The sequence below is a fragment of the Protopterus annectens genome, chromosome 2.part0, assembly GCF_019279795.1.
Source record: "Protopterus annectens isolate FY-2018-M chromosome 2.part0, PAN1.0, whole genome shotgun sequence".
NCBI lineage: Eukaryota > Metazoa > Chordata > Ceratodontiformes > Protopteridae > Protopterus > Protopterus annectens.
In genome coordinates, this window is record NC_056728.1 from 1,684,842,565 (window position 1) to 1,684,855,993 (window position 13,429).

The 13,429-nt window shown below is 40.1% G+C and overlaps 1 protein-coding gene across 2 annotated transcripts in view; it reads right to left on the reverse strand.

Moving 5' to 3' along the window:
- RPL7L1 (ribosomal protein L7 like 1) overlaps positions 1–13,429 on the reverse strand; it is a 613,595-nt gene that overhangs the window by 347,197 nt on the left and 252,969 nt on the right. For both annotated transcript variants that reach the window (XM_044061740.1, XM_044061738.1), the window contains exon 3: positions 10,195–10,358. In XM_044061740.1, coding sequence (XP_043917675.1) covers positions 10,195–10,358 — 164 coding nt within the window. The remainder of the gene's footprint in view (positions 1–10,194; positions 10,359–13,429) is intronic.

Below are 13,429 nucleotides of genomic sequence, written 5' to 3' on the forward strand. Positions count from 1 at the left end.
AAAACACAACGTAGTGAGCGCTTTCGCCAACAGGCTTCATCAGACTAATAAAAGGCATTATTCCACTTTGCTATAAATGCTATCACTGAGAGTCTCATTGGTCATCTAAAACATCTGATGACCTACGTAACAGATGTAAAGTACTTCTCTGCATATAACTCTTAATACAATCGCTCACATACAGTGCACAAAATACAAATAAAAAATGAATAAAAATAATGGTTCAATTCATTAGTTAATTAAAAACACCATTCCTAGCTACTGTCATCGCTATCATGTGTATAACAACTAGACGAGTAGCTCAGTGCATTCTGTGAATACTTTTTCTTACAGCATATTCCATGATAGTAGTCACATTTAAAAAATACATTCAATTTGCATAGCATATCTATATAGCCAAAACATTACAAATCCCACAATGTTGAGGCGCTAAAAATAGCGTATTAGAAAGACGACAGTAACCAGTATAATTTATGTCGTGAAACAAAGGTTGTAAACAGCGTATAACTATCTTAAAAAATAACTATGTTAAAAAATAATAATAAGTAGGAAGACATAGCTACAGGTCAAATGAATACCAGTAACTATCATTGCACTACAAACATCAAAGGCGACATCACTAACGAAGAGCAGTACAACATGCTCTCCTTCTCATAGCATTCCTCCATATGTGCAGAGCATAAAGTCTAAGACATAAACACTTTTGACATAATTTGTCTATGACATGGAGGAGAAAGCCTAAAAAAGCCTAGAAAACAAGCATACAAGTGAAGATGAAGGGTCCTAACATGTATATCTAAGTGTGTAGGGAAGAGAATGTGTGAACTATTCAAAAACTCTATTAAACTGATGACAGATTCCTATATATATATAAATATAAATATATGAATAAATATAAACATAAATATAAAAACTCCTATATATTTAATTCATCCATTTTGTTTATTTTTGTTTATTTTTGAATATCCTCCTATTTTTTAAGAAAGGTTTTATTTGTACTTTATCATTCAGACCAGGTGGTATATCTGACCTAAACCTAATAATCCACCTGGTCTCACACTCAAGGGTCCTATTTATAATATCTCCCCCTCTAATACCTTGTTTTAATTCCTGTATGACACAAAAAGAAAACTGATGACAACTTCCTGTTTCCTTGTGATGCCTGGACAGTGCATTAACATCTGAACCTATCCTTATTTGATAATTGTGTTCTCTAATCCGTTCCTTTAACATCCTATTAGTCTTACCTATGTAGTAACTGGGGCAAACCTTGCATAGGGCAAGGTATACCACATTTCTGGTTTCACAGTTAGTATTGGTGAGGAACGTGAACTTCTGTGATGTTTTAGGATGTATAAACTCAGTGCATTTATTGATGTACTTACACTGGTTACACTTTCCACATGCTACAGTGTTAGCCTGAATTGCATTCTCCCTATGTGTCATTAAACTATGTCTCGGCTTACACAACATTCTCTTCAGACTTGGATAGTTTCTGTAAATCATTTTTGGTTTCGGACCAACTAATTCGCCTATGCCTTGATCTGATAAGAGTATATTCCAGTGCTTATCCAATACATTCACAAATTCATTACTATTCCTACTATAGTAAGTGATCGCTCTGATTACATCATCATTCTGCCTATCTATCTGAGGGTGTTCCTCCTGGTCCATGAAATAGGGTCTAGCCCTATCCATCCTCATGTTTTCTGTTTCCTTTATAATGTCAGTTATCTTCCTAAGATCATAACCTCTTTCTAGAAACGTATTCATTAAATCAGTACACTCCAGTTGATGACGTTCATCACTGGGATTTAACCGTGACGCTCTCATGAACTGGCCTTTTAAAATATTGTTGAACACATATGCTGGATGCATACTTTGTCTATGCAACAGATTATTCCTGTGACAGGCCTTTCTATGTATAGATGTGTTTAAGAGCCCATTCTCCATTCTATGAATTTCAACATCTAAGTACGAGATATTTGTCCTGGAGACGCTAGCAGTGAACCTCAGAAAATCAGTGGAGGCATTCAGCATTTGTATAAATCTGTCTAAAGTATCTTCATCTCCTAACCATAGAATAAAGAGATCATCTACAAATCGGCGGTATAATCCCACATTTTCCTTATATAATTCACTGCTGCACATGTATCTATCCTCCCATGTGGCCATTACCAGGTTGTAGCTATTGGCACCACAGAAGTGCCCATAGCTCGCCATCCTTCTGAAGGTACATTGCATTGTCAAAAACAAAAATATTGTTAGTTAATACCATTTCCAGAAAAAGTGTCAGCAACTCCACCTTATTGTTAGGAAAATGTGTATTAATTTTCAGATAATCTGAAATATACGTCAATCCCGTATCATTCGGGATGACTGTAAAAAGGCTGACAACATCAAGGGTCACCAGGAGGAACTGTTGGTCATCTCTTAGACTTTTGGTACAAGCATACAAATCCAACAGGAATTGCTTACTATCTTTAAGTATTCTTACATTCTTATCTACCAATGGTCTGAGCAGACTGTCTAGGTAGACGGAGAGGGGTTCTGTAGCCCATCCTTGTCCGGCTACAATTGGTCTCATTGGTGGATCTATCAGTGATTTATGAACTTTAGGTAGTCCCTGGATGCATGGTAAAACAGGGTCTTTGACTTTAAAAAAGTCATAAAGTTCTTTTTTTCTTCTTGTTTTAGTGGATAAAGTTTTTACCATCTATTATACACTTGATGACCTCCTTATGTCATCTGATATTACTAAAGAACTTTATGACTTTTTTAAAGTCAAAGACCCTGTTTTACCATGCATCCAGGGACTACCTAAAGTTCATAAATCACTGATAGATCCACCAATGAGACCAATTGTAGCCGGACAAGGATGGGCTACAGACCCCTCCGTCTACCTAGACAGTCTGCTCAGACCATTGGTAGATAAGAATGTAAGAATACTTAAAGATAGTAAGCAATTCCTGTTGGATTTGTATGCTTGTACCAAAAGTCTAAGAGATGACCAACAGTTCCTCCTGGTGACCCTTGATGTTGTCAGCCTTTTTACAGTCATCCCGAATGATACGGGATTGACGTATATTTCAGATTATCTGAAAATTAATACACATTTTCCTAACAATAAGGTGGAGTTGCTGACACTTTTTCTGGAAATGGTATTAACTAACAATATTTTTGTTTTTGACAATGCAATGTACCTTCAGAAGGATGGCGTAGCTATGGGCACTTCGTGTGCCAATAGCTACGCCAACCTGGTAATGGCCACATGGGAGGATAGATACATGTGCAGCAGTGAATTATATAAGGAAAATGTGGGATTATACCGCCGATTTGTAGATGATCTCTTTATTCTATGGTTAGGAGATGAAGATACTTTAGACAGATTTATACAAATGCTGAATGCCTCCACTGATTTTCTGAGGTTCACTGCTAGCGTCTCCAGGACAAATATCTCGTACTTAGATGTTGAAATTCATAGAATGGAGAATGGGCTCTTAAACACATCTATACATAGAAAGGCCTGTCACAGGAATAATCTGTTGCATAGACAAAGTATGCATCCAGCATATGTGTTCAACAATATTTTAAAAGGCCAGTTCATGAGAGCGTCACGGTTAAATCCCAGTGATGAACGCCATCAACTGGAGTGTATTGATTTAATGAATAAGTTTCTAGAAAGAGGTTATGATCTTAGGAAGATAACTGACATTATAAAGGAAACAGAAAACATGAGGATGGATAGGGCTAGACCCTATTTCATGGACCAGGAGGAACATCCTCAGATAGATAGGCAGAATGATGATGTAATCAGAGCGATCACTTACTATAGTAGGAATAGTAATGAATTTGTGAATGTATTGGATAAGCACTGGAATATACTATTATCAGATCAAGGCATAGGCGAATTAGTTGGTCCAAAACCAAAAATGATTTACAGAAACTATCCAAGTCTGAAGAGAATGTTGTGTAAGCCGAGACACAGTTTAATGACACATAGGGAGAATGCAATTCAGGCTAACACTGTAGCATGTGGAAAGTGTAACCAGTGTAAGTATATCAATAAATGCACTGAGTTTATACATCCTAAAACATCACAGAAGTTCACGTTCCTCACCAATACTAACTGTGAAACCAGAAATGTGGTATACCTTGCCCTATGCAAGGTGCTAATTGCCCATAGGTAAGACTAATAGGATGTTAAGGAACGGATTAGAGAACATAATTATCAAATAAGGATAGGTTCAGATGTTAATGCACTGTCCAGGCATCACAAGGAAACAGGAAGTTGTCATCAGTTTTCTTTTTGTGTCATACAGGAATTAAAGCAAGGTATTAGAGGGGGAGATATTATTAATAGGACCCTTGAGTGTGAGACCAGGTGGATTATTAGGTTTAGGTCAGATATACCACCTGGTCTGAATGATAAAGTACAAATAAAACCTTTCTTAAAAAATAGGAGGATATTCAAAAATAAACAAAGATAAATAAAATAGATGAATTAAATAGATAGGAGTCTTTATATTTGTGCTTATATTTATTCATATATTTATATTTATATATATATAGGAATCCGTCATCAGTTTAATAGAGTTTTTGAATAGTTCACACATTCTCTTCCCTATACACTTAGATATACATGTTGGGACCCTTCATTTTCACATGTATGCTTGTTCTCTAGGCTTTTTTAGGCTTTCTCCTCCAAGTCATAGACAAATTATGTCAAAAGTGTTTATGTCTTAGACTTTATGTTCTGCACATATGGAGGAATGATATGAGAAGGAGAGCATGTTGTACTGCTCTTCGTTATTGATGTCGCCTTTGATGTTTGTAGTGCAATGATAGTTATTGGTATTGTTTTGACCTGTAGCTATGTCTTCCTACTTATTATTATTATTTTTTAACACAGTTATTTTTTAAGATAGTTGTTTACTGTTTCATAAATTATACTGGATAAATTATACTGTCGCCTTTTAATACGTATTTTAAGCTTCAACATTGTGGGATTTGTAGTGTTCTGGCTATATAGATATGTTATGCAAATTGAATGTATTTTTTAAATGTGACTACTACCATGGAATATGCTGTAAGAAAAAGTATTCACAGAATGCACTGAGCTACTCGTCTAGATGTTATATACATGATAGCGATGACAGTAGCTAGGAATGGTGTTTTTAATTAACTGATGAATTGAACCATTATTTTTATTCATTTTTTATTTGTATTTTGTGCACTGTATGTGAGCGATTGTATTAAGAGTTATATGCAGAGAAGTACTTTACATCTGTTACGTAGGTCATCAGATGTTTTAGATGACCAATGAGACTCTCAGTGATAGCATTTATAGCAAAGTGGAATAATGCTTTTTATTAGTCTGATGAAGCCTGTTGGCGAAAGCGCTCACTACGTTGTGTTTTAATAAAAGATTTTTATCGTGAAGATTTGTCGCTTGAATCTTGGAATAATACAGTGAATATATTTGGCTCTTTAAGCTCTTTGCCTTACGTTTCATTGCCAGTTGGACAACGTGCATGCTTTGGGAGACTGAGTTTTTTTACAAAACTGTACTATGTTCATCGTGCATACAGCTGCAATCATAACAGATGGGTAGAATCCCAAAGCTAAAAAGGGGTGGCAGGCACTAAGTGGAACTAGGAGGAGCAAGGATGCCCTGCAAGACTGCTGTGGCAAAGCCCGCTCTAGATTTAGAGTATAGTGGAAGATGATAGTGTTTGGAGAAAGTGTGCACAGAACTCCAAGTAGCTGCTTCCAAAATATCCTTGGTAGGAACCCCCCTGAGGAAAGCTGCAGAGGTAGCTGTGGCCCTTGTGGAGTGAGATCTGATGCTTGTAGGTACAGTTTTTCCATGAAATGAGTAACAAAAGCGTATGCAGTGGGCTATCCATTTTGAGATTGTCTGTTTGGAAATAGCCTTTCCTTGAGCACCTGTAGCATAGGACACAAACAGTTGCTCTGATTTTCTGAATGGCTTTGTTCTGTCCAAATAATAACAAAGTTGTCTGTGAATGTCCAAGGAATGTAGTAGTCTTTCCCCTTTGTTTTGTGGGTTAGGATAAAAGGTAGGTAAAGTGGATAGTCTGATTCAAGGCTACACTGGATACTACCTTTGGCATAAAGGAAGGGTTGGTTCATAAGGAAACTCTGTCCTGATGGAAAACGATGAAAGGTTGCACAGCCATGAGGGCTTGTAGTTCTGAAATCCTGCGTGCTGAGGTGATAGCCAGAAGGAAGGCTGTTTTCCATGACAAATATTGCAGTTCTGTTGAAGCAGCTGGCTCAAATGGAGGCAGGGTCAGTTTTTCTAAAATGAAGTTGAGGTCCCAAGCAAGTACTGGTGGTTTCCTTGGGGGTTTTATATTCTTAGCCCCTCTGAGGAACTGTCTTAAGAGAGGATGAGAGAATAAAGGAGGATCAGTGTTGTATTGTGCAGAAATGGCTGAAGCATGGATCTTGATGGAGGAGAAGGAAAGTCCACTGTTTAACATCTCAGCTAGGTACTGTAATACTTGAGGTAAATTTAGTACCCAAGGATTCTGGCCCTTTTTCTGATTCCAGGCACAAAACCGTTTCCATTTGGTGGAGTAGGCTTTTCTAGTAGAAGGCCTTCTGGCCTCCAAGATGATAACCTGCACCTCCTGGGAGAGGAGAGTCTGTTGGGAAATCAAGGAATCCTCCATGCGGCTAGATTGAGGGTTTTCAGTTGACTGTGAAGAGTTTTGTAACTGTGCTGGGTCAACAGAAGAGGCACTAGAGGCAGGGTCCATGGTGGGGAATGCGTCAGGCTCTTCAGGAGTGGATACAAGTGTTGTCTTGGCCAGTCTGGAGCAATGAAAATCATCTTTGGCCACTCTGCTCTGGCTTTTAATAGAACTTTGGGCAGCAGAGGAAGACGTGGAAAGGCATAGACTGTCAATGTTGCCCAATTGAAGGAAAGTGCGTCCACTTTCCAGGCCTGTGGATGATAGGTCCTTGAGCAAAATTTTTTCAGTTGGTAATTTTTGTGGGTAGCAAAGAGATCTATGTCTGAGATAACAAAAACTGTTGATACTTTAACACATGGAACTGACAGTTTAATGCCCTCATGGTTAAAGTGGCCGAGGTGTATACCTTTTTCCCTCACCTTTCTAAAGCTCTGGAATCTCTCTCTGAAGGTAATGGGTTTTTGGCAGTAGAGGCCTTAATTCCCTTGGGACCCTGTGAAATAGTTTCTGGGTCAGCAGCATTGCTTTTGTATAGGAATTGGTGTGAATCAGGAACCCGGTAATACCTGTCAGGTTTAACAGCAGCTGGAGGTAAAGAATCTGGGTTGAGGCTGGCTTCTGTATACACATCATCTAGTATATCCAAGACAGGAGGGATAGCCAGAGGCCTGTGCTGAGGAAGCAAGAGAAAATCCCTGAGCCTTTTCTTGGAATCTGAGTAATCTTGACCTTCCCAGTGAAAGTGTTCCCTCAAAGTATGTAAGGTTTCCCCAAAAGAATAGTCCTCGGGGGGGGGGGCGAGGGAATGGACTCCTCAGCATCAGAATCTTCAAAAGGGGAATAAGAATATTCCTGTTCCTCAGAATGTTCTGAGGTAATACAGGCTTGGTCTGAGGAAGGGTAGTCTTCCTCCAATCTGGGCCTTTTGTCCGAGGGGGGTTGAGAACCCCTGATAACAGTAATCAAATCCTCAGCCATTTTGAGCATCTGTTTTTTAGGCATGGGGCCTGGAGAGGGGCTCTGTGGAGCTTGTCTTTTAGTTTTCATGGCTGCTTTAGATTTTGTGAAAGCCTTAATGGAAAAAGAGGAAGGCCTGAAGACACCTTGAGAGGTGGCAGGCCTGTCTAAACTCTGAGTTTCCCCGCAAGAGTGGCGTCGGTATCTGTAGTCGGAGTGGGGGCCGAGGAGCCTGCGACCTCGGGCACAGAAGACACCACTAAAGAAGCGTCATCGGTACTCAGGGGCTGCGTAGGTGCCTCGCTGAGAACTGGAGCACCTGTAGCCGGCTTTAGCGTGGTGTCGGTAGAAGTCGCGGACCTCGTATGTCGGTCCTTATCTTTGCGTCTTTTACTCAAAACTGGAGTCGGAGTATCCGACGACATAATGTAATTAAACTTTTTACCAAAATAGTGTTGGGCGAACTCCGCCCGACACTTAATAGTGCGTTTGTTGAATCTAGCACAAGAACGACAGGCCGAGACGTCGTGGTCTGGGCCTAAGCAAGGAATGCAGAAGGAATGGAAATCCTTATGCGGTATTTGCTTCCCACATGAAATGCAATTATTAACTTTGTCTGACATCGGTCTGAGGCAAGAAAAGTTTCCACAACGGGGTACTTAGCTTTCAAGAAGACTTCGGCTGAAATATTTTTTGTAAATCTCAGGAGCTGGCCGACCGGCACTTGCGAACTGCTTCTGCTTCGGGCACTGCACGGCAAGAAAGACTGAAGAAAATGGCGTAGGCTGGTTCTTTTATACCCCTGCCGCACTGACGTCAGGGAAGAAGCGACGACAACCGACGCTGGACCTAGACTTTGGAATTCGGCCGACCGAGGACCTGCCCGACGGCAGGATAACCCATCTGTTATGACTGCAGCTGTATGCACGATGAACATCATGCTGGAGGGATAGATTCCTGTCCCAGAGACTTCCCATATTCTGGAACAGACTACCTATCTATGTCAAACAGAGCTCCTCATTAGCACTCTTCAAGAAAAATCTTGATGATTGGATGGGAAATGGGAAATTCACCCGGGGATCACTTCTGTGGCTCTGCTCGACAGGGGCACAGGAAAATAATTTTCTTGGGTGGCGAAAGCCAGGGTACATTTTTTGGCTAGGCTTGTATGGGCCCTAGGGCCGACAGCCTAGTACCTACATATGAACCTATGATTTGGACAACATGTTTTGACTCTTATACTTAACCGTTCATAAAAAAATAAAAAAGAAACAGAATTCTGACTACACTACTACAAAATGCTACACACTTTGGGCCTTTGAGATGGGAGTTAAAGATATATCTCAGAAGTCCAAATGCTAATCAACATATTTGACAATGATTTGACATTAATCTGTAGTTCTACATTCCCGGCAAAGTAACATACAAAACAATATTATGAAGCCCTCACTTTTATAAACAAAGTGCCCTTCAGACCTGCACCTAAATGTCTTTGACAGCAATTGTGCTTTACACTAATACTACCCACAACTGTCATCCAAGATCATACAGACTTCTTAGTTACAACTTCTCCAGCAAAACTTCTAAGACTGTTTTAAGCAAAGCCCCGTCTCTCAAACAAAATTATTAAACTCAAGGTTTAGGGAGAAAGAAAGATGATGCAACACCACCAATAACCAAATAACAAGAACAGCAGGAAAAAGACACACATCAAGGTAAACCAAACAAAAAGGTCACCTGACAGATGTATTACTTGAATGGAACTTTATTCAGGAAATTAATTTCCATTGTAAGAGATACTTTGTATCAAACTGAAACGTTTTATCAACAATTCAAAACATATGAGTTGACTCTCCTAGACAGGAAGTTATGGTTCCAACTACATTCCCAAGTGAATAGGGTTTGAGCAGTGAACCCAGCAACTGTGGAGCTCGTCAGTAGAATTAGCAATGAGCAGCTAATGGTCAGTTCTTTTATACTTGTAGGGAAGTTGCTACACAAGCACCTTCTGTTGGAGACCAAAAAGCTCGATTCCTACTGCCTTGAATTAGCTATGTTTGCATAAAGACTGCAAAGAGCGCCAAAGAGGTCAGAATCTGAATGCAATGCAATGCATATTTGCCATCCATGAGACATCTTGGTAGCAGAAACTGAAAATGAAGAATCTTTGTCAGCTGAAGTTCATAGTCACTTGGTACTAGACTCGCTTCCTGCTTTACCACCAGAATATGCAGTCATTGGAAAAATACTCCCCATGGAAAGAAGCCTGCACTACAAGGGGTGGTATGTAATGCAGGACAAAAAATAAATAAATAAATAATTGGTTGACCGGGGATTGATCTTAAAAGGTTAAGTTACTGGGGCAAAAAATAAAAAGATATGAAAATGTGCTGCTGTATGAGCAGTTCATGGTGCATCTAGAACCTGCCATTTCTGTTCATCTATTTGGGTAAAACTCTACTCAAGCAAATGAAACATAAGGAAATAGCGAACAAGGTTTGCCTCTACTTACTCATGAATTCGGACAACGAATGCTAACTGTTGCTCTGGTACAGGAGTTTTACTCATAGGCTTCTTTTCCATACGCCTCAAACGTACTTCATCACGATGTTTTCTTTTGGACTCGTTGACAAATTGCTCAATCGGCTTAAAACGAAGTTGTTTTCCTTTCTGGAACTGAAAGTTAAAATTGAGAAGAGTTGTATTAAATTTTCTGAAGTACAGTTGTGTAAGTAAACATAACAGTAGATGCTCGAAAGATCACTGCTGCAATAGCCTTAGCTACATGGGTTATAACCTGCCAAGGATATAACAGCCAGTCAGCCTCCAAAGCTTCATGGCACCTTCCTACTCCCAAACAGTCAGTCGACTCAAGCTTTGCGGACTTTAAATAGGTTTTGGCACCAAGCCCTTTACAGCCTTCATGCTAGAGACAGGGAGGCAGAGCCCTGAAAAGACAAGGTTAGGAACAACAAAAAAGAAATAAGTATTCACACCCTGGCATGAACTCCACACCAAAAAAACAGGGGGGGGGGGGGGGCTAATGCAGCAGTGATAATTTGAACATATACTGTTATGTTAAGTTTACTTACACTGCTATACTAAGTTCATTATATTGATCACTACTGCAATAACCTTAGCTATATGGGTAGATTACTCCAGTTACTCTAGTTTACTTCATTTGGGAGGTGAAAGGAGAAGAGTCGAGGAGTGCTTTGCAAAAGATGTACAGAAAAACAACTTGCTTCTCCTGGAATACTCCTAGAATTCAACCCTTTTCAAAAAGCCACAGATGAAGCCAAGGCCTGGAAGAATGGGCTTTAACCCTGTCTGGAATAGTTTTGCTGTTGTAAGTACAAAAAAATGGTAATAGCTTTAGACAACTCTTTGGAAAAAGTCTGTTTTGACACAGGTTATCTCTTCTTACCTTCACAAGAAATGAACAATTGACCCGAAGATCTGAAAAACTTAGCTCTATCAAGATAGTAACCAAACTGTCTGTGGACATAAGATACAGAGTATCCTTTCTCCCTTCATTTTTAGGTTCATGAAAGAAAATGGGGATGTGGATATTTTGGCTTAAAGTAAATCTGGACACCACTTAGGCATGAAAGGAGGATTAGCTCTCAAAGAAACTCTGTTCCTGTGGAAAATGAGACAGGGTTCTCTCTCCATAAAAGCTTACAACTCAGATACCCTTGTTACAGTGCTCAGAAAGTACAGTTTTGTACCTACCATAAATGTAGATGTCCGATAGGTATGCATCTGCAGTCCTAACATATGGGTTGTCCTGCCTCAGGCAGCCCTTCGGTCATCCGGATTCCAAAGTCTGGGTCTGGCCTCGGCTGATGTCGCACTTCACCCGATGTCATAGCTGCTGTTTATTGGGTAATAAAGGCATCAGCCAACACCATTTTCCTCAGTGTTTCTTGCCCCAGATGCCAGGTGCCCTCTAGTAAGGCTAAATTTGGATAAATGCAAATAATTCCAAACAGTAGAGAGCAAACAATATAAAAAAAAAAAAAATATATATATATATATATATATATATATATATATACATACATATACAAACAAATACACCATAATAGATTCCCCAGCTAGCTAAAAGAGGGGTAAATACCCTAGGAATACCACAGAAGGGAAGGAGGGTGGGTAATCCTGACTGCAGATGCATACCAATCGGACATCTACATTTATGGTAGGTACAAAACTGTACTATGTCCTTCAAGGATACATCTGCAGTCCTAACATATGGGTAGAATACCATAGCCAAACTGGGGGAGGAGGCACTAAGATTAAGATGGTGTAGTTAAGATCCCTTGCAAAACAGCAGTTGCAAAACCTGCTCGGGATCTAGAGTATAAGGGAAGATTGTAATGCTTGGCAAATGTATGCATGGAGCTCCAAGTAGCAGCTTCTAAAATGTCTTTGGTAGCCACTCCTCATAGGAAAGCTGTAGTGGTGGCTGTAGCTCTTGTGGAATGAGGTCTGATATTATCAGGAGTTGTCTTTCCATGAAAAGAGTAGCAAAATCGAATGCAATTTCCTATCCATTTTGAGATTGTCTGTTTTGAAATTGCTTTTCCTTGCATTCCTGTTGCATATGCTACCAGAAGCTGGTCAGTTTTTCTGCTGGTCTTAGTTCTGTCCAGATAGTAGCGTAATTGTCTGTGCACATCCAAGGTATGTAGCAGTCTTTCCCCCCTGTTCTGTGGGTTGGGGAAGAATGTAGGTAAATGAATTGCTTGGTTCAATGATACTCTGGAAACCACTTTTGGCATAAAGGTAGAGTTAGTTCTCAGAGAGACTCTGTCCTGATGGAAGATAAGAAAGGGTTGTACTGCCATTAATGCCTGTAACTCAGATACCCTTCTTGCTGAAGTAATTGCTAGCAGGAAAGCAGTTTTCCAAGACAAGAATTGTAATTCTGCTGTTGCTGCTGGTTCAAAAGGGGAAAGTGTTAACTTTTCCAGCACAAAGTTGAGATCCCATGTAGGTAAAGGTGGTTTCCTTGGAGGCTTTACATTTTTGATTCCTCTCAAGAACTGCCTGAGTAGAGGATGAGAGAAGACAGGAGGATCCATGTTGTATTCTGCTGAAATTGCTGATGCATGAATCTTAATGGAGGAGTAAGACAGGCCATTGTGGAACAGCTCTGCTAAATATTCCAGGATGTGTGCTATGTTTGCCAATGAGACATTTTCTCCCTTTGCTGCACTCCAAATAAGGTATCTTTTCCACTTGGCTGAATAAGTCTTCCTTGTGGAGGGTCTGCGTGCCTCCAGGATAATGTCCTTAACCCTCTGAGATAAGCCTGGGTTATTTTGTTTTATGCAATATTCCAAGCAGCTAGCTGCAGTGTTTTCAGGTTTGGATGTAGGATCTTGTAGTTGTCCTGTGTTAGTAGTAAGGGACATAGAGGTAGATGCCATGTGTGTGTCCGAGACATGCTTCCCAGTAGCGGGCACCAATGTTGCCTCGGCCAGTCTGGAGCTATCAGAATTACCCTTGGCTGATCCTCTCTGATCTTCAGTAGAACTTTGTACATCAAGGGAAGAGGTGGAAATGCATATGCTGTCAGGTTTTTCCAGCTGAAGGAAAGGGAGTCCACCCTCCAAGCAAGCGGGTGGTATGCTCTTGTGCAGAATTTCTTCAATTGGTGATTGTGTGGGGAGGCAAACAGGTCTATCTGTGGTAGTCCCCATTTCTTTGTTATGGCTTTGAAGATATCTGGATGCAGCATC